This window comes from Tachysurus vachellii, chromosome 8, assembly GCF_030014155.1.
Source record: "Tachysurus vachellii isolate PV-2020 chromosome 8, HZAU_Pvac_v1, whole genome shotgun sequence".
Classification (NCBI taxonomy): domain Eukaryota; kingdom Metazoa; phylum Chordata; class Actinopteri; order Siluriformes; family Bagridae; genus Tachysurus; species Tachysurus vachellii.
In genome coordinates this window covers 29,096,791-29,124,699 of record NC_083467.1, presented here as the reverse complement: position 1 = coordinate 29,124,699, position 27,909 = coordinate 29,096,791, and the positions used below count along the sequence as shown (strand labels likewise).

The window sequence follows — 27,909 nt, the reverse complement described above, 5'->3', positions numbered from 1 at the left end:
AACTAAACATCAGTCTGAGTTCATTAAAGTTTCATTAAACTAACATCAAGCCTCATTTACATAAAAACTAAGTATATGGTACAGTAGATAGTGTAAGGTTTCCTTGCCAGAGTTCCTTATACAGAGTACCGAATAGAGCTGCTGCAGCACACAGTACACTGAGCCAACGTTCCTCCAGGACTGTGGAGCTACAGAAAGCACTAGTTATATATAATACTTCACTACTCAATACGATATTGTTTGAGTGTATCCAAAATGTTTTGGATAACACTAAAGTTTTAAATTAATAAAAAAAGATAAGAACAATGAAATAAAAATGTAGGAAAAGAATTAGGCCCAAGAGATTTCTCTTCATTTCTCAGGTTTAGGTGATCCTGTGCTCACTGTAGCCTGTTTTTGGAGGAACCTGATGTAGATCTCTACAGTTTTAACAAATTCGCCTCAACATTTGATAAGATAATTATTTGCCCTTCACAGAACAGCCTCTCACTGGATGTATATTTGTTTTTCGCACCAATGTGTCCTAGGATCTCAGCAGTCGTCTGTAATATCCGTCTGGCACGAAAACCTCACCGCTGCCATGTTTTATTTTTAAAACACAATTGTAATTTTATGCAATGAACTGTGTTACGTAATATACATCCTAATAACGTGAACCATAGACAAGTAATTTATATGAAAGCAAGTTACATATTTTTACATAAACATATCATATGTCATGTTTAAGTTGTACTAAATAGATTAGATACATCTAGGGCTGGGCGATAAAATGATAACGATATGTATCGCGATAGACACGTGATCGATATCAATAAAAAATGAGTTTGATAAAATGTTCGATATTTTTTATTCTTCATCGGAAGAAAACTGAGGTCGCGAAGCAAGTTTGGTTGCATTAACAAAGGCACTCGCTCTCTGGTAACCTAGCAACGTAGGGAGTGACATTCTAACAGCCAATCACGTAACAGTATAATTTTTGGTTGCGCCAATCGTCGTCTCGTGCCGGTCTGCTGGATTCCTCTTCAGTAACCGGCGACTGATGAGCAGAAAATGAGCCGCAGCGAGCGAGGAAATTGTAAATAAAAGAGGAAACGTCAGCTACTTTTTATATTTCTGCAGGTTTTATATTTCAAACAATGTTACTGTAGTGTATCAGGTTTGTGTTTTATATTACAGATGTATCTCAGTCTACCTCAGTTTTATTTATGTTTACAAAACACTGCACATATTTTACGCACTTTATTCACCAGAAGGTGAACAGCTAGTGAACTTCCTAGCACTAAACTTACACTAAATTCTCAGGTTTCTCTGTTTATATTTAACACTTCGCACTATTTTATTACACTTTATTAAGCATTTCTTACATTTTCTTTCATTTTGCACCTTAAATGTTAAGAGATAATTGTTAAGTGTTCATTGTCACTTTAGACTCATGTTTACATTATAATTATGGGAGTTTTCCTGCTTGTTGACATTTCTGTCTTAATAACTGAGAGGATTACGATCAGAGGAAGGTTAAGTTTAAAATAAAAAGGTTTACATCTAATATATTTTTCTCCTGGTCCTTATTTTAAATGGGTCATAAAAAATATCAATAATTATCGATATCGACCGATATGTAACACTGATATCGTGATACAGTTTTCAGCCGTATCGCCCAGCCCTAGATACATCCCACAGCATCTTGTGTCTTTTTTAAGTCCTCATATTCCTTTCTTTGAGTCCTGTGCTTCAACCCTCTCTATATCCCCATTACGTTAATATATGGTCAATACAGAGATATAATTCACCTTTAGTAGATAATCTAATGGTTAAAAGTCAAATGATCTGCAATAATCTAGTTACAACACTTCATAAAGAAGACTTTGTCACACCCCACTGCTTGATAAACTGTAATTCTTCCCATGAGAGAGAAAGTCCTTAATACGTACCTTGGCATTGTAGGGGATAAAATGCTTGGCCAGAGCCTCGGGCGTATGCATCCATGATTTATCTAAAAAGAAATTAAGCATCATTCAATTGAGGAGCTTAAAATATGCTGCAAATGATAAAGCATCTCACAATAAAGAATGTGAATTAATTTCTAATACAGGGTCACTAAGATGGACATGTCCTCTTAATGTCCTCTAATTCAGTTAAGCAGACCCAGTGCCAAAATCAATAAGACACAAAAGGTTTATTACGATTACTGGCAGGAGGCGAGATGCTGGAAATCATCTATTGTATTCTCTATTAAGAGGAACTGTACGGTTTGATACTGAGTGAATATGGAGAAAAATATTCACACTTTAAATAAATTACAGGTTGTGACGACGTCCCTTGCACTGGCTCCTCCCAGCCGCCAGAGGGAGCCCTCTCCCGAATATTGACACACCCTGTTTTATTATCCTTTATGTAGCATGCTTACACCATCGTTCAGAGAGAAATAGAGTTAATTCATGCTACATACTGAGCCTTTCACTGTTTGCTTCTGTACTTGCTTTCCTGTGTATCGACTTTGCTGTGTTTTTCTCGTTCCTGACTTTTGGGTTGAGTTTTTGACGTGACGTGACATACGGCTAAGTACGGTGACACACTCAGAATTTGTTCTCTGCGTTTAACCCATCCAAAGTGCACACACACAGCAGTGAACACACACACACCGTGAACACACACCCGGAGCAGTGGGCAGACATTTATGCTGCGGCGTCCCAGGGAGCAGTTGGGGGGTTCGGTGCCTTGCTCAAGGGCACCTCAGTCGTGGTATTGCCGGCCCGAGACTCGAACCCACAACCTTAGGGTTAGGAGTCAAACTCTCTAACCATTAGGCCACGACTTCCCCCTTTTTTTGGATTAGTTTGCCTCTCCTCCACATGTTTGGTCTTTTGAACTGTGCCTGTTCCTTTACTCAAGTTTTCTGGATACTGTATTTTAAGTTTCACCTGTTATTAAACTCATATGAATTCTTTGACTTCATTACACAGGTATACATCACACCTTTAAGTATTCACACTTGTATCACACTGATCCCCACTGAGACTTCCCCTTTCAGTCTGTTAGCCAAAACAAATCTTTCTTGGAAAAGTACAAACAAAAAACTTAAAGGACGGCAGCACACGAATTCTGAATACGGTCATGAGATGTTGTAAGGAAAACAGTGCCAGAGTCAACATGTTTTTAAGGAAAGGTTCAGATTGTAATCAGAGAGGTGAATGAATGCTGATAAAAGCTGAATGAAAGCGGCCCACAGAGAGGAGTAAAGGACATGCTGTGTTCTGCCAGACGATACAGCTCCCCTGTGGAATACATAATCTGTGTTGATTTAACAAACTCTGGAATAACTATCAGTGGAAATGGCTTACGTCCCACCGCTTCAGTTAAAAGCTACACACATACATGTACATGTGTTATTTGTTTAAGAACGCTAATGATAGTGATGTTAGAACATTAATGGACACTGCCTTAATGTTAGACTTGTGTCATTGTGACCATTGTTCACTAGACTGACTTTGGGCTGAAGTCAAAACCAAATGAAATCCAGACATTCTCTATATTGGCAGCAGAAAAACTGAAGAAGAAGAAGAAGAAGAAGAAGAAGAAGAAGAAGAAGAAGAAGAAGAAGAGGTATTATCGGTAATCTGTCTGTATAGATTAAGATGGTATTTAATAATCTTGGAGTCACTCATGACTTGACATTCAGAACAGCTCTTATTAATGTCAGTAAGACTTTAGTGATAATGTCCCCAAGATCCCACCACACAAGACAGGAAGCAGAGCGATATATGATGGAAATATATATATATATATATATATATATATATATATATATATATAAAGTTTTTGAGACAAGTTAGTTTCTGATCTCATGTAATAACGGCTATTACTATATTAAAACAATTAAGAGTTTTTCCCTCTCCAAAAAAAAAAGAAAAGAAAAAAAACTTGTCATCTTACAGAGAAGCCAAAAGACCTCCTGAAGAAATTCAGTAAAAGTGCTGACAGTTAAGGACATCCCTTCAGTACTGAACTTCTGGGACTTTCCTCAAATAAAATGTCACAATTTTAAAAAAAATAATAATTCTTTTTTTTTTTGGTCCTGAAAATGAGCTTTTATTACAGAAGCAACATCTTACTACATACAGTAAAGCGTGTCCCATAAATCTTTATATATAGAGGAAATCAAGACTTTTTAAAATAAAACGTAGTTTCATAAAACACGACTGGAATTTCTTTTTGAATACAAAATCTTGTTTTTTCCGACTTTGGCTCTCAGTTGGCCAGCAGTGTGGTGTTTGTAGTGCTTGTAGTGATTTCTGATAAAGTCCATTGCAATCCAAAGACAGCTTCAAGATCCAGGCATAAGAACGATTTTATCAAAGGAAATCTTCGATCTAGACGTTCTTTAGGAAAAAATTTACATGTAAAAAAAAAATGTTTAACAAAGTAAACCTTAGCATTTTTGGGAGACAATTTGAACAAGTTCATTGTTGCTGCTTCTAAAGACAATACAATTAACACCTTATGGCCAATCAGATTTGAGAATTAAGAGCACATTGTTATTCACTCATTCATCTTCTACCACTTATCCGAACTACCTCGGGTCACGGGGAGCCTGTGCCTATCTCAGGCGTCATCGGGCATCAAGGCAGGATACACCCTGGACGGAGTGCCAACCCATCACAGGGCACACACACACACACTCATTCACTCACACACACACACACTACAGACAATTTTCCAGAGATGCCAATCAACCTACCATGCATGTCTTTGGACCGGGGGCAGGAATCGAACCCCCAACCCTGGAGGTGTGAGGCGAACGTGCTAACCACTAAGCCACCGTGACCCCCCACATTGTTATAATAATAATAATAATGATAATAATAATAATAATAATATTTCTTTGTGTTTATTTGCAAAATGCTCCATCTGAAGCCACAATGGTCAATTATTCCTGGTCACGTATTCCAGGAGACTGGAAAAAAAAGCTCAACCTGCAGAGTGTGAGAAGCATAAATGAGACTCAGTGGACTATAAGTGACGGACAGATTCACTGCACATGTCTCAGAGACAGCTCAGAGAGAACAGAGTGCCGCAAATGTGATAAACGATCCAAAGAAGCTGCTAAGATCAGGCCTCCTCGGTGAAGGTTTCTTTCTGCGTCACACAAACTGTCAAACCTACCTTCGACAACCAGAAAGCAGAGCCGTCGTGGCGAGACGACAGCGTTCTGTAGACTTTCAAAAAAATGCTCTGTGTTGATCCATACACTGAAAAGCGAGTAAGAAAAATCTAATTTGCTGTTTATCGAGACAGTGTAGAGAGTGTGTGCTATGGGTGTCACATATGTGTGTTTAAAATGTGTGTGCACACTTGCAGTGCAATTAATCACTTGCTTTAGTACCAATTCAATTAATTTATTTGGCTTACATTTTTCTACTTCAATTTATACAACTGAGCAATCGAGGGTTAAGGGCCTTGCTCAGGGGCCCAGCAGTAACAGCTTGGTGGACCTGGGATTCAAACTCATGACCTTTGAATCAGTAGCCCAACACCTTAACCACTGAGCTACAGTAGCATGTCCCTCACAAATGAATTATACATTGCAATTAAGGCAGTTTGGTAATAATTTCTGATTTATTACACAAATTATTTTCAACTGGCTGGATTTCTTTTTATTTCTGCCTCTTATCTTAATCAGTGTCTCCAAGAAATTGTAGAGGACTTTTATGATTGTTGCGACCAAAGTTCGATTTTCCCTCCCCTGCTTCCAAAATTTTTTTCTTTCCAGAAACTGTTTCAATCGGTGAAAATCATTTAAACTCCTACCAGTGAAACATATGTAATGACTTGCTATGAGAGCTGTACTCATGTTCAGTGCACATGAAAGGAAAAGGGTTTAGAAAAATCGGAATATCCTGGAGTTCAATACTGTGATTGCAAAATTGTGTGAAGACTTCGAAGAAAGCTAAATTTTATGCCATACTGATAGTAAACAATGAGATTCCTTATGATGACTCTAAAGACCTGATGTCCACTGGGATGGACTTTAAACATTAATTCGAATTGTCTTCAAATTTACTTTAAATATTATCACTTGATGGTATTGAAATTATAAACAGAGCGAACTTATAAAAAATGTATGTTTTTTAAGATGATGTATATAAAATTCCACTTGTAGAAAGGACATTAATTACACTGACATTATTTACATTTACATTATTTACATTTACATTATTTGCACTGACATTATTTACATTAACATTATTTACATTGACATTATTTACATTAACATTATTTACATTAACATTATTTACATTAACATTATTTACATTGACATTGTTTACATTTACATTATATAAATTAACATTATTTACATTAATATTATTTCCTGTTCAGTGTCACCCAAGTGAGGATGAGGTTCCCTTCTGATTCTGGTTCCTCTCAAGGTTTCTTCCTCATATCATCTCAGGGAGTTTTTCCTCAGGCTTCATCATTAGGGATAAATGTTAGAGATAAATAGTAACTTACATTTTTATTCTGTTTCTACACTTCTGTAAAGCTGCTTTGAGACGATGTGAATTGTAAAATGTGCTAGACAAATAAATTTAATTGAATCAAATTGAATAAAATAGTATTTAAAAGGCAGAAAGGTGCAGATAAATTGATTGTAATTAGTCCAATATGGACAAATTAATGCCTTGAAATTTTTCAAATTATGAAAATATACTTTTATTTTATTTAAAAAGAAATGTTATGTCTATTCTAGTTATAGCGTATTTAAAAGGGTCGAACATTTAGCATTGTTCTCTGTTTTTGGCCATGTAGTGATGGTGAAACAGCATCACAGACATTATAACAATAAGAATCAGTTTAACTTGTATCTGTATCACTATGACACGTAGACATTCAACAAGCTGAACAAAGTGTGCAGGATGTAAAACAACCACAACAACAACAGTTAGCTAACAAGGTTTTATAGACATTTTTAGGCAGACTGATTTGTGGCTCCTTACAGAACAGGATTTTTTGTATGCAGAAAGCCAATGAAAGGTTAAAACTACACAAATTACAGATAAACAAATAAAACATTACTATGCCGCTATTTTGAATGCTTTTTGCAGGTGTTTGCAAGAATTCACAGTCACTCGATGGATGATTTGCATCTGCCTGATCTCTGCAGCTACGGCACTACGGAGCTGAGCTGATTCTACTTTGTTTGCGAGCAAAACAAAAAATCTTTGCAGTCTGAAATCTTAAAGACTTCTGCCAATATTTAAAACATGCTGTGTTCGATTTCCTTTAAACTGCTTTGCCAGCATCTAACCATAAAATGTTAATCAAAGGGCCGTCAGATTTTTTTCCTCTTTATTGAAAGACGGACTGCGCTTTTCAAAGTCTCATCGTCGGCCATGAGATTTCATTAAGCACACAGCACTCTGTTTTTGTGATGAACGCTGACAGTGATGAAGTGTTTAAAATGTTAATTATATACACATATCAGATGGGAAATACCTGTCCTCTGTCTACTTCACACAGCATAATCATTTGTGTGTGTGTTTGTGTGTATATATGTGTGTATGTATATGTGTGTACGTTTATGTGTGTGTATGTGTGTATATGTGTGTATGTGTGTGTATGTGTATATATGTGTATATATGTGTGTATGTGTGTGTATATGTGGGTGTATGTTTATGTGTGTACGTTTATGTGTGTGTATGCGCGTGTGTGTAGGTGTATGTGTGTTTATGTGTGTGTATGTGTATGTGTGTATATGTGTGTATGTGTATATGTGTGTGTATGCGTGTGTGTGTAGGTGTATGTGTGTGTGTATATGTGTGATACAGATTTTGTTTATTTAATCTATTCAATTAAATTTTATTTGTTAAGCACTTTTAACAATGGACGTTGTCTCAATGCAGCTTTAGAAACCATAATAAATATAGTACAAAAATTTAATTATACAAAGATTAATATTATACAAAAGTTCGGGATTAATATCAGACTTCTATTTAAATGTGTTTGTATTTATCTCCAATGAGCAAGTCTGAGGTGACTCAGATGACTGTGGGGAGGAAAAACTCCCTTAGATGGTAAAGGAAGAAACCTTGAGAGGAACCAGACTCAAAGGGGAACCTCATCCTCATATGGGTGACACTGGGGTGTGTGATTATAAACTGTTATAAACACCAGAGAGGGTGATTATGGCATTTTGGACCATTTGAATGGAAGAGAGATGGAAGAGAGAGGAAACCCAGAGTACAAAGAATTACAGTAATCGAGTTGAGTTTTACAGTCAATTTGGAACTTCAATCAATAAATAAATAAATAAATAAATAAATGAATAAAGAGTTTTTACCTCAACATGCAGACGTCTGTTAACAGATTGTTAACCTGCCAGATTAGACTTTAAAATATCAAAAACACAAAAAAGGATGTCCAGTTCCACAATTAAAATAAAATACATTTAAAAAAGTAATTATTTTACAAATCCTTTTTCTAAAACTCCTCTTTTTTTCTTCGATCTTTCAGTCATAAACAAAAAAGTGTTATATTTTGACAATTATGATGCACTTACTACAGAATAGATTATATTTCACATGAATAAACTCATTCTCCACTGACCATGACACAACACAACTTAAAAAAGATCCAATCGAAACATGACTAATGTCAGATGGGAACAAGAGGGCAGAGCTTCCTGGAAATCTGGAAATCTAAAGTCTTGAAAATAGCTTGAGCGCAAATCTCATAACTCCATTGGACACTTCAACTGTCCACCTCTTCCTCACTCCGTGTGAGAGCTTCACGGCATATTTCTCCTCAAGAAGAGTCGCAACGAATCAACACGTCTTCTGAGGTAAATGTCTTCAAAACACTGGGCTCAAAGAAAAAAAAATCTTGACCCCCGCTAGCTCTGGTGCTCGTCTGAGGACAGGAATTTAGCGCAAGACAATCCACTGCAACGCGGACTAAACCCTGTGTACTGCAGATAAGGTACGGCGTATTTTTAATTTCCTGAAAAATAACGGTTTTGGAGATACGAGGATTCCGTCTGACAGCGACGAAATGCTGATTGGATAGTCTGCCATTTTTAATTGGTGGTGAAATATACGGACACGTGCACGCACATATACTGTATATATATGTCCAGTAGATGTGGTGCATTCAGCAGTTTAAACCCCTTTGCTTTAATAAACCAGAGCAATAGTCTAAGCCGACACAGGACATCAGAGAACACTGGAATTAACACCATGATCCTCAGCGCTTAACTTCTCATTTCAGAGTGTTTATCAGTTGATCTCTCAGTGACAAATCGTGATGTTATTGCAGTATTACGACAAGCTTCGAAATGATTTACAGTCACAAGGCTAGTAATATATTTTGAACAAGCTCTTATAACAGCCATTATAATGCAGCTCATCTACGCCTGAGCATCAATCTCGGTTTTGGAAGATGGTTTGCACTGATGGCTAGAAAAAATGAGCTTGGTGATATATAAGCATGCATATATATATATATATATATATATATATATATATATATATATATATATATATATATATATATATATATAAAAACAAGAAAATACAGTGTGTCTCAATGCTGAGATTCATCCACAGACATCATTAAGGCTAATTCATCTGCACACTTTTTTTGGCTAATTTGTTAGACCACACCCCTTTTATTACCATATTATATCATTAGATAGTTACTGTGTCAGGACTCAGCCTGGACTTTGGCCACGTGCTTTTGTTTATGTTCTGTGTCACGTGTCTGCCCTGCCCTTGTCTCTTTGTCCCCACCTCTGCACACCTGTTCCTCATGTGTTTAATAGCGTTGTGTATTTTGCCTATTGTAGCGTGGAATATGGGGTCAGAATTGTTTTGTTATTAAGATTTCGAGTCATGCGATTGCGAGTAAATCAGAACGTGATCGGTTGGAGGTAGGCCGTGCAACGATTGATCAGCGCCACGTGACCGTTGTCGAATTGGCTGGAGTAGACGGTGGGCGGAGTCCACCTATTTGTGGATTCTAAGTGCACGTCTTGACGTTAGAAATGTTTCAAATCCACAAATGCACAGAACACGATTCACAAATGAGCAGGAAGTCATTCACAAATAAATACAATTAAATATATATTTATAAATATTTTTTTTATTTGCAAATCCCATTTTATTTATTTGTGAATTTCATTTCTTTTTGTGAAATTTGTAACATATATTTAAGGTTTGTTTATTGTGCATTTGTTGATTTAAAAAATATTTGTGAAACTCTTTATATTTATTTGTGGATCATAATATATTTATTCAGAATAACGAAACAATTCTGACCCCATAGCGGAATCCTTGTCGTTGGTTGTCGTGTCTTTGTCCCTGTTTCGTGTTTTTTAGTTATGTCGCTTTGTAGAAGCCAACATTCTGTTTTCCTATTTAAGCTTAGACAAAAATTTATCAAGAGTAACTCCTCCTAGGGCTTTCGAGCCACATGCACCAAATTCGCATATGTTGTAGATCCTGGTCTGAAGTTTGTTGCTATGACTTTTGGTACCGGTTCTCAAAGTGGCCTTTTTTCCCATAGACTCCCATTATAAACTTTGGAGGTTTATAACTCAGCAAGCTTTCAAACTATCTACACCAAACTCGGCCAGCTCCTTTAGGGTGATACTCTGAACAAAGGTTTAAATTGGTGTACTGACTGGCCTTTCGGTTGTCCTGCAGCCCCGCCCCCAAAATATGCAAAATCAAAAAACTTTTTACAACATTGACATGTCATACTGTATATCAAAACACTCAGCCTAATGTGGGGAACTTCCTCAAGAGTATTCAGATAACCTCACATGCTTGTCTCCAGTTGCCTTCAAATGTTTTGGCACCCTAGCTTTCTGTCCACTTGCCTCCAAATGCAACACTGATCCTTATGTCCACTCGCCTCCAAAAAACACCGGCCTTTGCGAATACTTGCTTTGTCAAAGCCGACATCAAAGTTCGTCATGACGAACTTTACAAATCTAGTTAATAAATTGAGTTTGTTTTAGCTATCCTGCATTTGGGCCTGTTTTTATCTCCACGTTGCTGACCTACTGTTATGATCATCATTGTTGTTGTTCATTACACTTCACCATGACTCCTTCACTAGGTTTTGCTTAACGCTTCAGCACAGAGAATTCATGACATATGATTAAGGCAAAAAAAAAAATGCTGAACATCTGATACAATACTAAGCACTGATATTAAATCAAAGACCTCCCATAATGACACTAATGGTTTTAAAGGAACACAAGATTGTCACTAATTACGCCGTTTCTCCATCATTAATTTGCTTTGTAGTCAGAAATGACAAAACTGTGACTGCATGCAGTAACTGAATACCTTTATACTGTGGATCCAAGCACATTGGGGACAAGCTTTTTATGTTTGCTTTAGAGTTCATTATGCTCTAAATCCTGGGCACTGTGGCAGTTTAGCATTCTGTGTCTGCTAATTGGATGCACAGCTTTTGTATGCTCTATGGTTTTCAAAGAATCTGTGGCCAATTAGTCCGTTTTGTGATCAGACAAACAGCTTTTTTTGGTTCCTCTCTTGAGCCCAGCAGGATGAAGGACCAGTGATCGAAATTAGCAACAATTAAACTCCATCACAATTATGGAACAAAATGCGTACAGAGATATGGAGTTTCTCTGACTTAATGAGGCATGATTTTCAGAGCAGAGAGTATTTTTATAGAAATTCCTAGGATCGATGGTGAGATGCTTAAATGGAGAAAGAAGAACTGGTGTTAGGAAATGATAGACAGACAGACAGACAGACAGACAAACAGACAGATAGACAGATAGATAGACAGATAGATAGATAGATAGATAGATAGATAGATAGATAGATAGATAGATAGATAGATAGATAGATAGATAGACATACAGATAGATAGATAGATAGATAGATAGATAGATAGATAGATAGATAGATAGACATACAGATAGATAGATAGATAGATAGATAGATAGATAGATAGATAGATAGATAGATAGATAGATAGATAGATAGACATACAGATAGATAGATAGATAGATAGATAGATAGACAGACAGACAGACAGACAGACAGACAGACAGACAGACAGATAGATAGATAGATAGACATACAGATAGACAGATAGATAGATAGATAGATAGATAGATAGATAGATAGATAGATAGATAGACATACAGATAGATAGATAGATAGATAGATAGATAGATAGATAGACAGACAGACAGACAGACAGACAGACAGACAGACATACAGATAGATAGATAGATAGATAGATAGATAGATAGATAGATAGATAGATAGACATACAGATAGATAGATAGATAGATAGATAGATAGATAGATAGATAGATAGATAGATAGATAGATAGATAGACATACAGATAGATAGATAGATAGATAGATAGATAGACAGACAGATAGATAGATAGATAGATAGATAGATAGATAGATAGATAGATAGATAGATAGATAGACATACAGATAGATAGATAGATAGATAGATAGATAGATAGATAGACAGACAGACAGACAGACAGACAGACAGACAGATAGATAGATAGATAGATAGATAGATAGATAGATAGATAGATAGATAGATATACAGATAGATAGATAGATAGATAGATAGATAGATAGATAGATAGATAGATAGACAGATAGATAGATAGATAGATAGATAGATAGATAGATAGACATACAGATAGACAGATAGATAGATAGATAGATAGATAGATAGATAGATAGATAGATAGATAGATAGATAGATAGATAGATAGATAGATAGACATACAGATAGACAGATAGATAGATAGATAGATAGATAGACATACAGATAGATAGATAGATAGATAGATAGATAGATAGATAGATAGACAGACAGACAGACAGACAGACAGACAGACAGACAGACAGATAGATAGATAGATAGATAGATAGATAGATAGATAGATAGATAGATATACAGATAGATAGATAGATAGATAGATAGATAGATAGATAGATAGATAGATAGACATACAGATAGATAGATAGATAGATAGATAGATAGATAGATAGATAGATAGATAGATAGATAAAGATAGATAAATAAGGGCTTTTCACACTTAAGCACTAAACCCTGCTTTAACCCGGGTAGAGGAACATTTCATACTTAATTTAGAAGCAGGGTTAGCACACATTTTTAGCAGTGCCACATGTGTACAATATGAAATGATGTGGTGTTTAAATATGAAATCCTGGATGTAGGAACACTGAACACAAACGGCTCGATAGTCAGAATCAGATGGCAAAACACTAACCACCATGGAAGTGCATGCAATAGCGACGGGGATATACTGTACGTGACACTAAAATATCCAGCACTGCCAAGCTGCCACTGTTGGGCCCTTGAGCAAGGCCCTTTACCCTCTCTGCTCCAGTGGTTGAAATATGCTAAGAAAGAATTTCACTGTGCTGTAGTGTAAATGTGACAAAATAAAGGCTTCTTCTTCTATAAGTTGGATATCTATGAATGGTTGGTCAACTACAGTATTAAACCTGCTTCAAAAGAGCAAAAAAGATTAGAAAGCTGTGAAATATCAATAACTGCTCAGGCATAAAATACTAGATCTGCTCTTTTATTATCTCTGGTGTGAAAGCGGGAGACAAGCCATTATTTAAAGCGGTCGCACGCTGGATTTATCCGATTACGGTTGATGCAGCTAATATGCAAATAGGAAGGAGATTGATCCATGCTTTAGCAATGTACAGTGTGAAACGTCAGGTTATAAACAGCTAGGATTAACTGTTAACCCTATAATCGTTCAAATCTTCTAGATATTCTCTATATACACGACTGATATAAACACTACTGTGCAAAAGTCTTGTACATGATCAGGTACAAGTGGTGCAGTTTTATACAGAAATGTGTTAGTAAGTTTTAGTGAGCATCAGAGAATCTGCCCCAGGTCGACTACAGACATCTCACTTTTATTTTGTTATACAAACCCAACAGGTTTCTTTTTGTCTGCTACAATATATAGCTTTTTTTTTAACTGACATACAGACCTTTTTATTGTAATATTTAATTTCCTTTCTTTAAATTTACATAAATTGAATTTCCTAAAGTAGGGGGCACGGTGGCTTAGTGGTTAGTGAGTGAATGAGAGTGTGTGTGCCCTGTGATGGGTTGGCACTCCGTCCAGGGTGTATCCTGCCTTGATGCCCGATGACGCCTGAGATAGGAACAGGCTCCCCGTGACCCGAGGTAGTTCGGATAAGAGGTAGAAGATGAATGAATGATGAATGAATTTCCTAAAGTATCAATTCAACAGGAAATTAAATGTCAGCTCTTGACTACTTATCATCATCACTACTAATACTACTACTAAAGCCCTATTCGGACGGGACTAGTTTTACAGGGGGTCGTTAGAGAAATTTCAGTTTCATAGACGTACTTTGTGATTTTAATCCCGTCCGAATCTGCCATGTCTGTCTTTTTCTCACACGACCTGTGTAAAAATTCCAGAGCAAGTTACCTACTGTTTTTCAGCTAAATCGGCACTCCTCTGAGAAATCTAATCCAGTCTGAATGCGAATGTCTGTGATTGCCGAAAATGTTTTTTCCAAAACGCGTTTTCTTGTCTGTTTTGGTCAACGTGAACGAATGGAATAATGGATGTAAATGTGTTTGCTACCTTGCGAAGAAATAAAAAAATGGAATCAACAAGAAGAGCCAAATCACGTAAATTGTTAAGACTGGCTACTGTAATATCAGTTTCAGGAGTACTTTCATTTCTTTAGTCAATTACATAACGTGAAAATTATATAAAAATTTTGTTTATTCCAGTGGGTTTATAAGAAGGTCTATATAAAACCATATGATGTTAATAAACTATTGATCGGTCATATGACTATACGCAATCCACGCATCCTGGACATGTGGTCTTGTGCAACGCCCACATGTAAAACACAGACACTCCTACCTCCGTAATAAACACAGAGATGTTAGTCCCGTCCGAATCCATACATGAAATGACAGACGTCGGCTGAAAAAAATTCTAACTCAAACGTCGTTTGGAAAACTAGTCCCGTCCGAATAGTGCTTAAGACAGCATTATTCTAAAACTAGCTATGAAAAGTAAATTATAAGTAAGAGAAAGAAAGAAAGAAAGAAAGAAAGAAAGAAATTGTGTATAGCAACGCTCTTTCAGCAATGAACCCTGTTAGAAAGCAGCTTTTTAGAATTATATAAATTCTGGGCATTATAAAATAAAAAAATTGAGCAATTCATCCCCAACGCGCGAGTCAGATGCGACAATGACAAGGAAAATGTTCCTCTAACAACACAAGGAGAAATTAATTAATAGCATAAACACAAACCCAGAGAAATGAGAGTCTTTAAAAAAAAAATGTATTTAATGTCAAAACCTTTATTTGAGGTTCAGCAGTCGGGAACCTTACAGTTTCTACTTTGTTTTGGTGTTAGAACAGAAAGTAAACCTGTATTTAATAATCTTGGACACTGTTGTCATTTATATTCTCTTTTAGGAAGACGCTCATACATTTACAGCTTTAAAAACAAAAGCTTTTAATAGTTATAAGAGGTTTAACTCTGACTTAAAAACAGAGAGAAATCAAAAGCAACTTGCCATCAGAAGTTACTTCATGGTTCCTGGATAGTTATCTAAGTTAGTTGCTAGTGGATTTAGACTGCAGCTTTAAACTAAAGCTCAGGATTATTATAAGATCCTAAAATAAAACAAAACCTTGTTAGTAAGTAGGGTTGCAAAATTCAGGGAATTTTCAAGGCTGGAAACTTTCCATGGGAATTAACGGGAATATATGGGAATAAACTGGGGATTTAAAAAAAAAAAATGCAGAGTTTCCTATAACAAGGAACTTAAATGTAGTTAAAAATCTTAGCAGCATAAATGTGTTTAAAACAATAAGATTTAATGCAATTTAAGTTGAATTTGTACCCTGCGTTCCTCGGTCACTTGCACACAGCACACTGCTTACTGGAGGGCCATTGAGGCCAAACCCCCTGCAGGTACTTACATTATTCCATAACATGTACAGTAACACTTTATTTTAGGGTCATTTAACTAGTTGCTTATTAGCATGAATATTAATAGAATATTAATTTTAGTTAATATTAGTACTTATTAAGCACATATTAATGCCTTATTCTGCATGAACTTATTCTACATTCTTAATGGTACCCAATACCTAACTCTTAATAAGCAGTAAATTAGGAGTGTTACCACATGCACAGATCATTTGATGACCCCCCCCACATACACACTCACTCCCCCTGAAAAAAAAAAAAAATCCTCAATATATCACTTATGAAACACCTTAATAATTATAATTATTAAGTTTATTATGTTTATTACAAGCATAATAATGTTTATTATGCTTTTGTGTTACTCAGTGAAAGAATCAGTTAAAGTTCTACTTACAATTAAATCAGTCAAGACGTCATTATTAAAATTTGTATTACCGTACATGCACGTCTGCTTATGACCAAACAAAATGTTTATTTATGTTTGTATATGATATACTTTATATACATTTCCCTATTTTCCAAATAATTCCCATAAATTCCTGTAAATTTCCATAAATTCCCGTAAAGTTTCCAATTTTGAATATTCCCAAAATTCCCCAGATTAAGTTTCCTTTCCTTTGCAACCTTGTTAGTAAAGACCAAAATATGTCTGAAAACAAAGTCTAGGTAACGTTTGGGAAATGAGTGCTGTATTCATGATCCATGTGTATAAGCTGTGAGCAGAGAAACTGGGACATTTCATCCACAGTAACTCCCTGATCATTTGCAGCTTGTGTCCTGTAACTTACAATAAAAAGCTCTTTTTTTAATAAATAAGCAGCAATAATCAATAGATTTATAATCCTTTAGTTCGTTAATGGAAAATCCATTAAATGAAATACTTACAAAAAGTACATATTCAAAATACGGCTTTTAAATCCACTGACCTTAAAATTCCCGACCAGCTCATTAGTCTATATTAATAATTCTGCATAAAGACGAAGCGAATCTTCTTCAGTTCACCCCTCTGCTCGCCCCCATCAGATTTATGCCAATCTAATGCGATATTTAGCCTGATGTGATATTGACTGGCTGTAATGATGGAATGGCCCACGGTGACTCTGCTGACTTTAGGTGCGTAGACGACACATCAGAAGATCGACTCGCTTCCAGTGTCATCCTCATAACGAGTCCTGCTCATTATCTCCCTCAAGAAGAGTGCTAATGAATGCATAGTCACACAAACGATTAGAGTTTTCTCTTCAGTAAATGTCACTCTTGTTGTGGCTCTGAAATGGCTGGCTGGACTTTATTCTCTCAGTGAAAGGGGTCTGAAGGCCATTTTCATGCCATATTGACCAGAGTGGTGTCATGGTGTGTCTGAGAAACAACACGGCTCTGTGTGCAGGTATCTGAGACGGCGGTGATGTCGGTTCTATACACCAGGACAGAGCTGTCCACTGCTGGATTCTCTACTATTTATATGTACATTCTTTATCATTTTATCTATATATCTATACATATATGTCTATATTTACATATTGAGTTGTTTTACCTAATGTGTCTTTTTACATGCTCTATATTTTTTATCAATGTTTCTCTCTACAAATTTATTATTAATATACATTTTTCTAAATGACCTGCAGGGGGGCACGGTGGCTTAGTGGTTAGCACGTTCGCCTCACACCTCCAGGGTTGGGGGTTCGATTCCCGCCTCCACCTTGTGTGTGTGGAGTTTGCATGTTCTCCCCGTGCCTCGGGGGTTTCCTCCGGGTACTCCGGTTTCCTCCCCCGGTCCAAAGACATGCATGGTAGGTTGATTGGCATCTCTGGAAAATTGTCCGTAGTGTGTGATTGTGTGAGTGAATGTGAGTGTGTGTGTGTGTGTGTGCCCTGCGATGGGTTGGCAATCCGTCCAGGGTGTATCCTTCCTTGATGCCCGATGACACCTGAGATAGGCACAGGCTCCCCGTGACCCGAGGTAGTTCAGATAAGCGGTAGAAGATGAGTGAGTGAGTGCGTGAGTGAGTAAATGACCTGCTCATTAAAAATGACAGAGAGGAAGCAAATTATTTCACTCCTGCACTCTTGTATATTGTTCGTACAGTCTGACAAGCAACAAGCACCAAAGACTGTGAAAAATCGACCACAGTGTGAACCGGGCTTTAGAGGTAATCAGTGAAAAGGGAACTAATGCTTTGGCTAATTGGGTAATGAAAAACTGCCACCTAATTAACCTGGTGGAACAAAACGATGGACTGAGAGAAATCACTTCAGGAAACACCTCTCAGATTGTGCCCTGAAGAAGAACCGCTGTGGCCTTCATCACTTTCAGATTCAACTTTAATACTGGGTTTTGTTTTTATTTAAAAACGTTTTTAATCCAGTAGCTAATTTCAAGGGTCTTGATGGTTTTTATTGGACATCTAATGTTCACAGGTGAGAATCTGTGTTAAAAAAAGATTCTTCAAGAATCTACATAAATTCCTTGATTTTATATTTAAATATCCATTATTACAAGCTTCATGCTTGAAAAGAAAATAAATTGTGTAATTACTCATTTTTTCTAATCGATCGACAGCCATAATAAAACTAAACAAACAACTACATTAACTGAGTCAACGTGGAAACTGACGTAGACATTTGACTTGCCTACATTCAGTGAGCCTTTTAGGAATGCAACAAATCAAATAAAAAAACGGATTAAAATAGTCCTAAAATACATATTTTTCGAAAAATAGAAAGAGAAACACAAATGCAAAGTTAGGGTTAGGGTTAGATGATCAAATAGGCCACGCCTACCCGATGACACAATATCTGTTACGCTGTTCTGAAATCCCTGGAAATAAGTGCATCCCAGAATCCTTCCTGGTTTAGGCCACACCCACTTTGGGTTATAATTCAAATAAAGATCTAGATTCATGGAGCATTAAACAAATACAGATTCAGATCCAGATCAAGATTGTGGTATTATGTTACAGCCACACTGTTGTGGTTTCAGACCTAAGCACCTGGTAGCAATGAGTGATGCTGATTCATCACCTTATGAGAAAGTTTATGAGAATCAAATTATCGTAAATACAAATTTCCCACTAGAAAGTTGCACATGAATTACCCCTCAATTACCCCTAATTACGTCTGAGGAACTCTGAGATCATTTTGATTTGATTTTGATCGTCAGAATAAAACAAGAGAAGAAAAACATCTGAATGAGACTGTTGTTGTCCATGTTTCATGTTCTATCCGAAAACAAAACATACCTGTAATAACCACATTAGAAGTGGGAATTTGGATCGTTCTGATAGGACACTTTTGTCTTAACTGCCAGCATTAGTAAGACAAAAGCACACAAACGTAGTCAGAAATGACAGAGATGTTTGTACTGAGGCAAACGGTGCAGTGTTGAAGTTATATGGAAGGAAATCATATGGTAAACAGATGCAGAATATAAACATAGTAAAAAGGATGTGAAGAAAAAGATCCCCATATGTTTGCTTTCTGATTCCAGACTGATTCCAGACTGTATTTCTTCAGACAAGGCTAAACGATACTGCACACAGAAAACTGGCGCAATTTATACAAAGCCACGTGACACTTTGGTCTCATCACATAAAATAGTCATTAATTCATTTAGGAGGGACGGATGATGACAGGCGGAGGGACGTGCGTCAGTGCAGTCAGGGAAGTGCAGGTGGAGATGATGGGTTATTACGGATGGCATCGAACAGAAAGGTGAATGAGAGAAGAGAAAGAGGATGACAGAGAGGAAAATGACAGATACCTTCATCATCACACCTTATTTTTCTTGGTGGGGTTTTGGTTGTTTTAGAAGCTCCAGAGTGACTTGTTAGGGTCTCTATGACATTTATGATAGATAGATAGATAGATAGATAGATAGATAGATAGATAGATAGATAGATAGATAGATAGATAGATAGATAGATAGATAGAGCAGGAAAGTGCATGGAAGAGAACCAACACAATCGCTCACCTTTTTTCCTGTTAAACGGACGACTCATGCTGGAAAATGTGCAATGTCAAGATGAACGTGCCACTCGAACCTGGAGCAACAAAAAGAGACATTTAAAATCAGAAAAACTACGTTTGCAGAAATGAACTGTTTACCTGACACATTCATCTAGTAGCAAAAGTCTGTGCATTTTTTATTAGCTCTCCAAAACCACCTGAGCATCACACAAAAGGTGGTAAAGCTTTTCCTAAGCGTTATTGCCAAGTCCATTTTACCTACATAATGCATGAAGAGATAAGCAATAATTAAACCTCTGTCTCAAACCGAGCCATTAATCGTTTACACTTGTTGGTTCAACACTGCAAACAATCCACCTTTGTGTCTCATATCATTATTGATTAAAGTCCCCTGAGCAACACAACAGCAGTTCAATACTCATTTTCCTGTGGATGAACTATTAAAGAAGTCATAGCTTGGCAAAAAGAAAGCGAGACACCAAGATGCCATTTTGTCAGATTAAATTAGCGTTATATCAACCGAGCCTTGGGGAAGTCACGGAAAATCAGAGAAAGGCTTTAATTAAAATCTTCACATTCTCTCCCACAACATTCCTGTAACCAGCTCACTGCCTCTTCACACATACAAGCACAATGCCATTCCTTTATTTGTGTAGTGCTAGAATGAAATATATGTATATAATCTGTTCTGGCTCTCAGATGGGTATAAAAGAAGGCTGTGTTAAAGCAGAAGCTCACAAACCTCTTGATTAAATGTTATTATGGACAAAGTAATTTGGTATGTGACTGAAGAACTGACCACCACATTCACTAGTCCAGATTTACAATTTATTCTATTCCTTTAAAGCAAATTGTGCACATGCCCAGAAACTGCCACTTCCTGGACAGTGGAGACACCTGGCACATTTGGCAGGACATACAGGTAATCACAAACTACAAGACAGCTTCACCTGCCTGTGATAGTGATGCCTTCCTCCCAGATGCGCTGAATGACTTCTACGCTTTGCCCTTCATTTAGCCCTCACCCACCTGGACAATAAAGACACTTATGTACGAATGCTGTTCATAGACTTTAGTTCACCATAAACACAATCATCCCTCAGCACCTGATTGAGAATCTGATCCTGCTGGGACTGAACACCTTCCTCTGCAACTGGATACTGGACTTCCTGACTGGGAGACCTCAGTCGGTCCAGATCGGGAACAGCATCTCTATCAGCACCACACTGAACACTGGAGCCCCTCACGACTGTGCAGCAATGCACAGATCAAACCATATTATCAAGTTCGCCGATGACACGACTGTGGTGGGTCTCATCAGCAACAATGACAAGTCAGCATACAGAGAGGAGGTGCAACATCTAACTGCCTGGTGTAGAACCAACATCCTTTCTCTGAATGTGGATAAAACTAAAGAGATGGTTGTTGACTTCAGCAGAGCACAGAGCGACCACTCTCCGCTGGACATCGACGGATCATCTGTAGAGATCGTCAAGAGCACCAAATTTCCTGGTGTTCATCTTGTGGAGAACCTCACCTGGTCAATCAACACCACCTCCATCACCAAGAAAGCCCAGCAGCGTCTCTACTTCTTATGAAGGCTGAGAAAGGCACATCTCCCTCCCCCCATCCTGACCATGTTCTACAGAGGGACCGTTGAGAGCATTCTGAGCAGCTGCATCACTGTCTGGTTTAGGAACTGCACCATCTTGGATCACAAAACCCTGCAGCGGACAGTGAGGACAGCTGAGAAGATCATTGGAGTCTCTCTTCCCTCTATCATGGATATTTACACCACACGCTGCATCCGCAAAGCCAACAGCATTGTGGATGACCACGCACTCACACTCTTTACCCCACACACCCCTCACACACTCTTCACGCTCCTGCTATCTGGAAAAAGGTACCGAAGCATTCGGGCCTCACGACCAGTAACAGTCTTTCCACAAGCCATCAGACTCCTTAATAACTGAACTGTACTGAGCACAATACTGTATGGACTGCACAGACCTACACAAAATACACACTCTTCCAGTATACATCCATATCTACAGCACCACCATATCAAACTGTTTACATGCTGTTTTACACACTGTTTTTGCTCTTTACACATTCTGTCTTTCACATTTCAGTTGATTTTCACAATACATTACATTACCTCATGTAACTGCTGCTATAATAATGTGTTCATTCCAGTATTTCTGAACACATACAGTATTGTTGAACATACAGTATTTACACTGGTCGGTGCTGTTTTTGTGTATGGTCTTGTATTTTTTGTCCTGCACTGTCTTTTGTCCCGCACTGTCTTTTGTCCTGCACTGTATTTTGTCTTGCACTGTATTTTGTCCTGCACTGTCTTGTTTGTCTTGTCTGTATTTTGTCCTGCACTGTGTACACCAGGTTACACAGATACACTTTATGTATCTAGGACACTTACTAAGTCCTTATAGCTCTGTGTTTGTTTTATGTAGCTCCCTGATCCTGGAGGAATGTTGTCTCATGTCACTGTGTACTGCAACAGCTATATATCGTCGCTGTCGGGCGGAAACCTCGTATGTCCAAATTTGGTCAATTTCATATTTTTTTTTCACATATCGATGCTATTGGTCAGTCCCCACGTGGGTCTGTTATTTTTACAAGTTATCTACCAATCTAAAGTCTTGAAAATAGCTTGAGCGCAAATCTCATAACTCCATTGGACACTTCAACTGTCCACCTCTTCCTCACTCCGCGGGAGAGCTATTTCTCCTCAAGAAGAGTCGCTACGAATCAACACGTCTTCTGAGGTAAATGTCTTCAAAACACTGGGCTCAAAGAAAAAAAAATCTTGACCCCCGCTAGTTCTGGTGCTCGTCTGAGGACAGGAATTTAACGCAAGACAATCCACTGCAACGCGGACTAAACCCTGTGCACTGCAGATAAGGTACGCGTTTTTTTAATTTCCTGAAAAATAACGGTTTTGGAGATACGAGGATTCTGCCTGACAGCGACAATATGGTTGTAATGACAATAAAAGCTTCTTCACTCTTGACTAGTGCAGTTAAAGTTAATTGTAACAAAATCAATCAACAAAATTTTCTTCTAGCACAATTCATTACAAAGAAATAAACATTGTGTACGATTATTGAGTTTGCCATTTATGTCCAGAAGTAAAAAAAAAAAAGGTATTTGCGTCGGTTTTATAGTCTTCATTTTCAACATTAAATTTCTTTGTCATATCCGACTCCACAGTGGTGCTTAATGGCTCAATAGCCACTCAGGGGTTTTTACTTAACCTACTAGGGGCAATATATTCATATATTCATAGGCAAAACACAGATGTTTCTATCTTCAAAGTAATTGTTTATGTCAGACCCATTTCTGCTCTCTGAGATGCCTTAAGTGTTTGTTCAAAAGCACAAACATTTTAATGTGTTATCTACAGTACAACCACTAAAAAGCCGTGCAAGTTAACCAACAGAGGGAAAAACACACGTCTCACACTGAGAGCCAACAGAGTCCCGACTTATTTTAGATCAGACTCATGGCTATAAAGTCATTCATTTGTTTATACTAAATGGAAAATGTTCCATATGTTATTTTACGTATGTTCCGTTCTGTCGGTTGAACGAAACAAAAGTGTGTACTGGTAAAACCCTCAGCCATAGAAAGAAACAAACAACAGTTAGATTCGGTCCACTAATCTGATTGGATGAATGGCGTTCCAAGAATGCTTATAGCTAGTATAACCACACTAGGACGATTCACTGCGCGTATCACTTCACTTGTGTGTGTTCTCCATGTAAAATCCCACTTCCTAGTATGTTATTGTTACTACAGCAGATTTAGCGACGTCATCATCACGCATGTCGTCACAAATGATCATGTTCAAGAATATAACCTTTTAACCAGCTAGCTGAAATGCTAATCAGTAAGTGAAAAATAAACTGAGCATTTATTTCTGTTTATGTATGAAATGTCACTTACTAGATAGTAACTTCAACAACAATATCACACTGCAGTTATACTCAATATCAGCACAATCGTGATTAGCCTCGGCGAGACACGCTAATCAGACTCATGTCTGTGTGACATAGCTTCATTACATTTTACTATTATTAAAGCATGCACAGGTTTGGTGAAGCGGTTACTTAATGTTTGTCAGCCAACGTTTATTTTATAGTTGACATTAGACACTATAGGTGCTACAACCGCATAAGTAGAGCACTACAGACATTTTTCAGACATTTTTCCTGTTTTACAAACACAAATAAAGACACAAACACTTCTCAGGTCACTTATTTTTCCTACTTCCTGCTTGTTTTGAGTTTACAGAATTTAACCTAAACCCAGGTAATTGAAAAATAAAACTTGAGTAGCAAGTAGCAAAGCATCTCTTTTCCAATGTAGAGCCAGCTTCTCCGTACTCCCAGAAGCCTCAATAATTTAGCACCTTGACCTGATTTGAATTGAATTCATGACCATGAAGCAAAACTCTGAGTCCAGATAGGATGATCATGATGAAAGGTGTGCTTAAGGGTGAGGAAAGATTCTTTGAGATGGTATGTGAAACCCAAGAGAAGCCCAGAAGTCAAAGAGGAACCCGTCATCATGAGGTAATGTCAAAGATTTAAAATATTACTTTATACTGTATAAATATATATAAATATAAATATATAAATACACACACACATATATATATATATATATATATATATATATATATATATATATATATATATATATATATATATATATATGTATAAATTATGTTTTTGAGAACCAAAATAAGATTGAATAAAGTTAGACCTTAAAAAAAATCCAAAAAAGAAACTAGTCCATTAATTTTCCATGCAACAAAAACCCCAAATCATTCATGCTTAATTATCCGCCATCACAAGTCTCATAACATCTCAAACAAATGTCCAGGAGCTCCGAAACTGTAATGGGTACAAGAAGCTAAAAGCTGACATTCACAATCATACAGTTCATCTAAAGGGCAAGAAATGTTCACTTTCTCCACACTATCTTTATAATGGATAATGCTCAACGACTATGGAGCTCAATTTGTAAATCCTTTTTTGACAAAAGCTTCATAGAAATGAATTTCTTATCATTTTAAATATAATGGAGCTGAACAAAGAAATGAATTGTAGACTTGAACAATTTACTCAGTCAGGAGCCTTGAGACTATTATTCATATAAATGTAGTCAGTGGTAGCTCACTGTTTGAGGATCTGGGTTTGATCACAAGGTTGAAGGTTCAAGCCCCATTAGTGCTAAAGTGCAACTGTTGAGCCCTCGAGCAAGGCCCTTAACCTTCTCTGCTCCAGGGCTGTGTATCACGGCTGAATCCAACTTCCCAGCAAGCTGGGTTATGTAAAGAAAAGAATTTCACCATTCTGTAAAGTAAATGTGACAAATAAAGACAAATTAGCACAAATTTACAACTTACTATAAACATATTTACTATATGTTTGTATGCTGCGGTTTCCACAATGGGAACAGTGTTCCGACAAATTCAGAAAGTTACAGTATACCATGGATTACATAACAGTTACAACAATTTATGTAATAAATACAATGACTTTATTACATAAACAGCAAATAAATAAATTAACCGACGGAACCAATGAGCAGATTTTCCATCCAAATGTAACTCCAAATAAATATGACGTAACATTCTAAACAAACATTATTTATTTAGTCAATTCTCAATATTAAAACCAAAAACAGCATACAATACAGTCTTAAAAAGCACGTCATAAGCCCTATTCGGACGGGATTAGTTTTACGTGGGGACGTGGGGGTAAAGTAATTATTACCAGAGCTTCTCAGTGATTTTAGTCCCGTCCGAATGTGCCATCTCGGTAATCATTACGGACAATGTCAGTAAAGATTACGGCGACTTTTACCTTCTGTAAAAAGGTTCGGAAAAATGACCTCAGGTAATACTAATCCCGTCCGAATAGACCCGCTGTAAATATGTAGGGTAAAATTCCGTCATTTCCTGTTTAAAAGTCATGTTGTCTGTTTGCGCACGTGATAACAGGAAGCAACGTCATACGCACATGACGACAAGGAGGTTACTGTGGTGCGTAAAGCGAGTTACCCCTCCCACTTCTGTTAGTTTTACTGAGATGTCTTGTCCCGTGCGAATTGGGCAATTAATATTACAGACGTCCTGAGGTAAAACTGCATTACTCCACGTCCCCAAGTAAAACTAATCCCGTCCGAATAGGGCTATAGAAAGGTCAAAAAGACCACGAACACATCAGAGATATTGGTGCTACAGTATTCGTCTGCCCACAGTATCAGCGGCGTTCGCGACCCATCTTTGTGTCGTGTCTGTTCAGGAGACTTTACATCACGTCAGAATTATCTGGTACAATAGCGTGAGTTACATCTCGAGTTAATGAGTTAATACATACTATTAGACATATTAGGCATATAAATATATATATATTAAAGAATGGGGAACAAATATTAAAGGTGCAGTTGATAGTTGATAGTTATACTGTTCTCAGTAGTAAATGATATCTAAATATCTGAAGTAAAATAATGAAACCAAGCAGTTAAAAGTGACTTTAACTTTAAAGTAAAGTAACCAAAGACTCTGAGAAAGTTATTGAATAATGACCTGGTTGTGTTTAGATCCCTGCTAAATGTGTTATATTTTTACATATAGATTTACGGCATATGGCAGACATCCTTATCCAGAGCGACTTACATTTATCTCAATTGTATAGCTGAGTAATTAAGGGTTAAGGGCCTTGCTCAGGGGCCCAGCAGTAGCAGCGTAGTGGCCCTGGGGTTCAGGCATATGACCAACACCTTAACCACTGAGCTGCCACATCCTATATGTCAATTACAGACAAGCTCAAGGTCCTGGCAAAGGATGGATGGGATGATGAACCAGTGACCATCACCAAATCCTCCAATGGAATCCCAATGAAACAGGTCAAGAAGTTCCAATACACAAGGTCAGTGGTCCACAGGGTGAATTTACAACAGGATCAGCCAGAGTTTGCCTTGCTTAACTGGCAGCCTTCTGTAGTAAATCTTAACATAGGATTCCACCTTCCTTTCTTGGATAAGGACATTTTTGTTTTCTTCTCAATCTATCACAGGCTTTGCCTTGCTCAATTTTTGCATTCAAAAGAACACAAACCTAGCCAAAAAGGCCAAGGTGCAGATCTTCTAATTGCTAATATTCCCCATTACTGCTTCACCGATGCAAGACGTGGGTGTTGCTCAAGTCAGGCATTATTAGGCTTGAGGTTTAATAACATGGCATTTGCATCAATGAAGATCATCTTCAGAATAAAATCATCAGACCTACAACACGAGTCAGGTGGCAATCTAGAGTGGCCATGTGAGAACAGCAACAGGAATCAGATACCATACAAACTTTTCTGGAAGCTTTTTTTTGTCCACACGGTGGGAAACGAAGCCATCTTCACACAAAATAGGGCCAGCGACTCATCCCTGAACAATCTAGTTTGAATGTTGTCCTTGATTACGATCATATTGGGAAATATTGACATTTATTGCCACTGATAGCAACATACTTTAAGGTTGCATCATCTAGATAATAGCTAGAGAACAAAAAAATGTTATAAAAAATTTTTTATGAAAAAGCGAAAATTTGGTGTGAATTTCCAAATTAAGTAAAGAAGAAAAAATTGTAGTCTGGAAAGCTACTTTTACAAAATGGAGAAACGTATTGAGTGTCTAGAGTTTTACAGTGAATTAGCTTTTTCTTCTTGCCACGTCAAGTTAATACAAATTATTATTACTATATTATATTATATCTTAAACTGTTAAACCGCCAAAAAAACCTTGTCTTATTCTTGATTATTTTTCATGACAGTCTTTGGAAGCTGAAATCTAAATGACTTT

The 27,909-nt window shown here is 37.1% G+C and overlaps 1 protein-coding gene across 3 annotated transcripts in view; it reads right to left on the bottom strand.

Annotated features, from left to right (window-relative positions):
* Positions 1 to 27,909, bottom strand: part of gulp1a (GULP PTB domain containing engulfment adaptor 1a) — a 156,147-nt gene that overhangs the window by 19,918 nt on the left and 108,320 nt on the right. For all 3 annotated transcript variants that reach the window (XM_060877144.1, XM_060877145.1, XM_060877143.1), the window contains 2 exons: positions 20,030 to 20,099; positions 1,932 to 1,993 (listed from right to left, as the gene is read on the bottom strand). In XM_060877144.1, coding sequence (XP_060733127.1) covers positions 1,932 to 1,993; positions 20,030 to 20,057 — 90 coding nt within the window. In that variant the 5' untranslated portion in view covers positions 20,058 to 20,099. The remainder of the gene's footprint in view (positions 1 to 1,931; positions 1,994 to 20,029; positions 20,100 to 27,909) is intronic.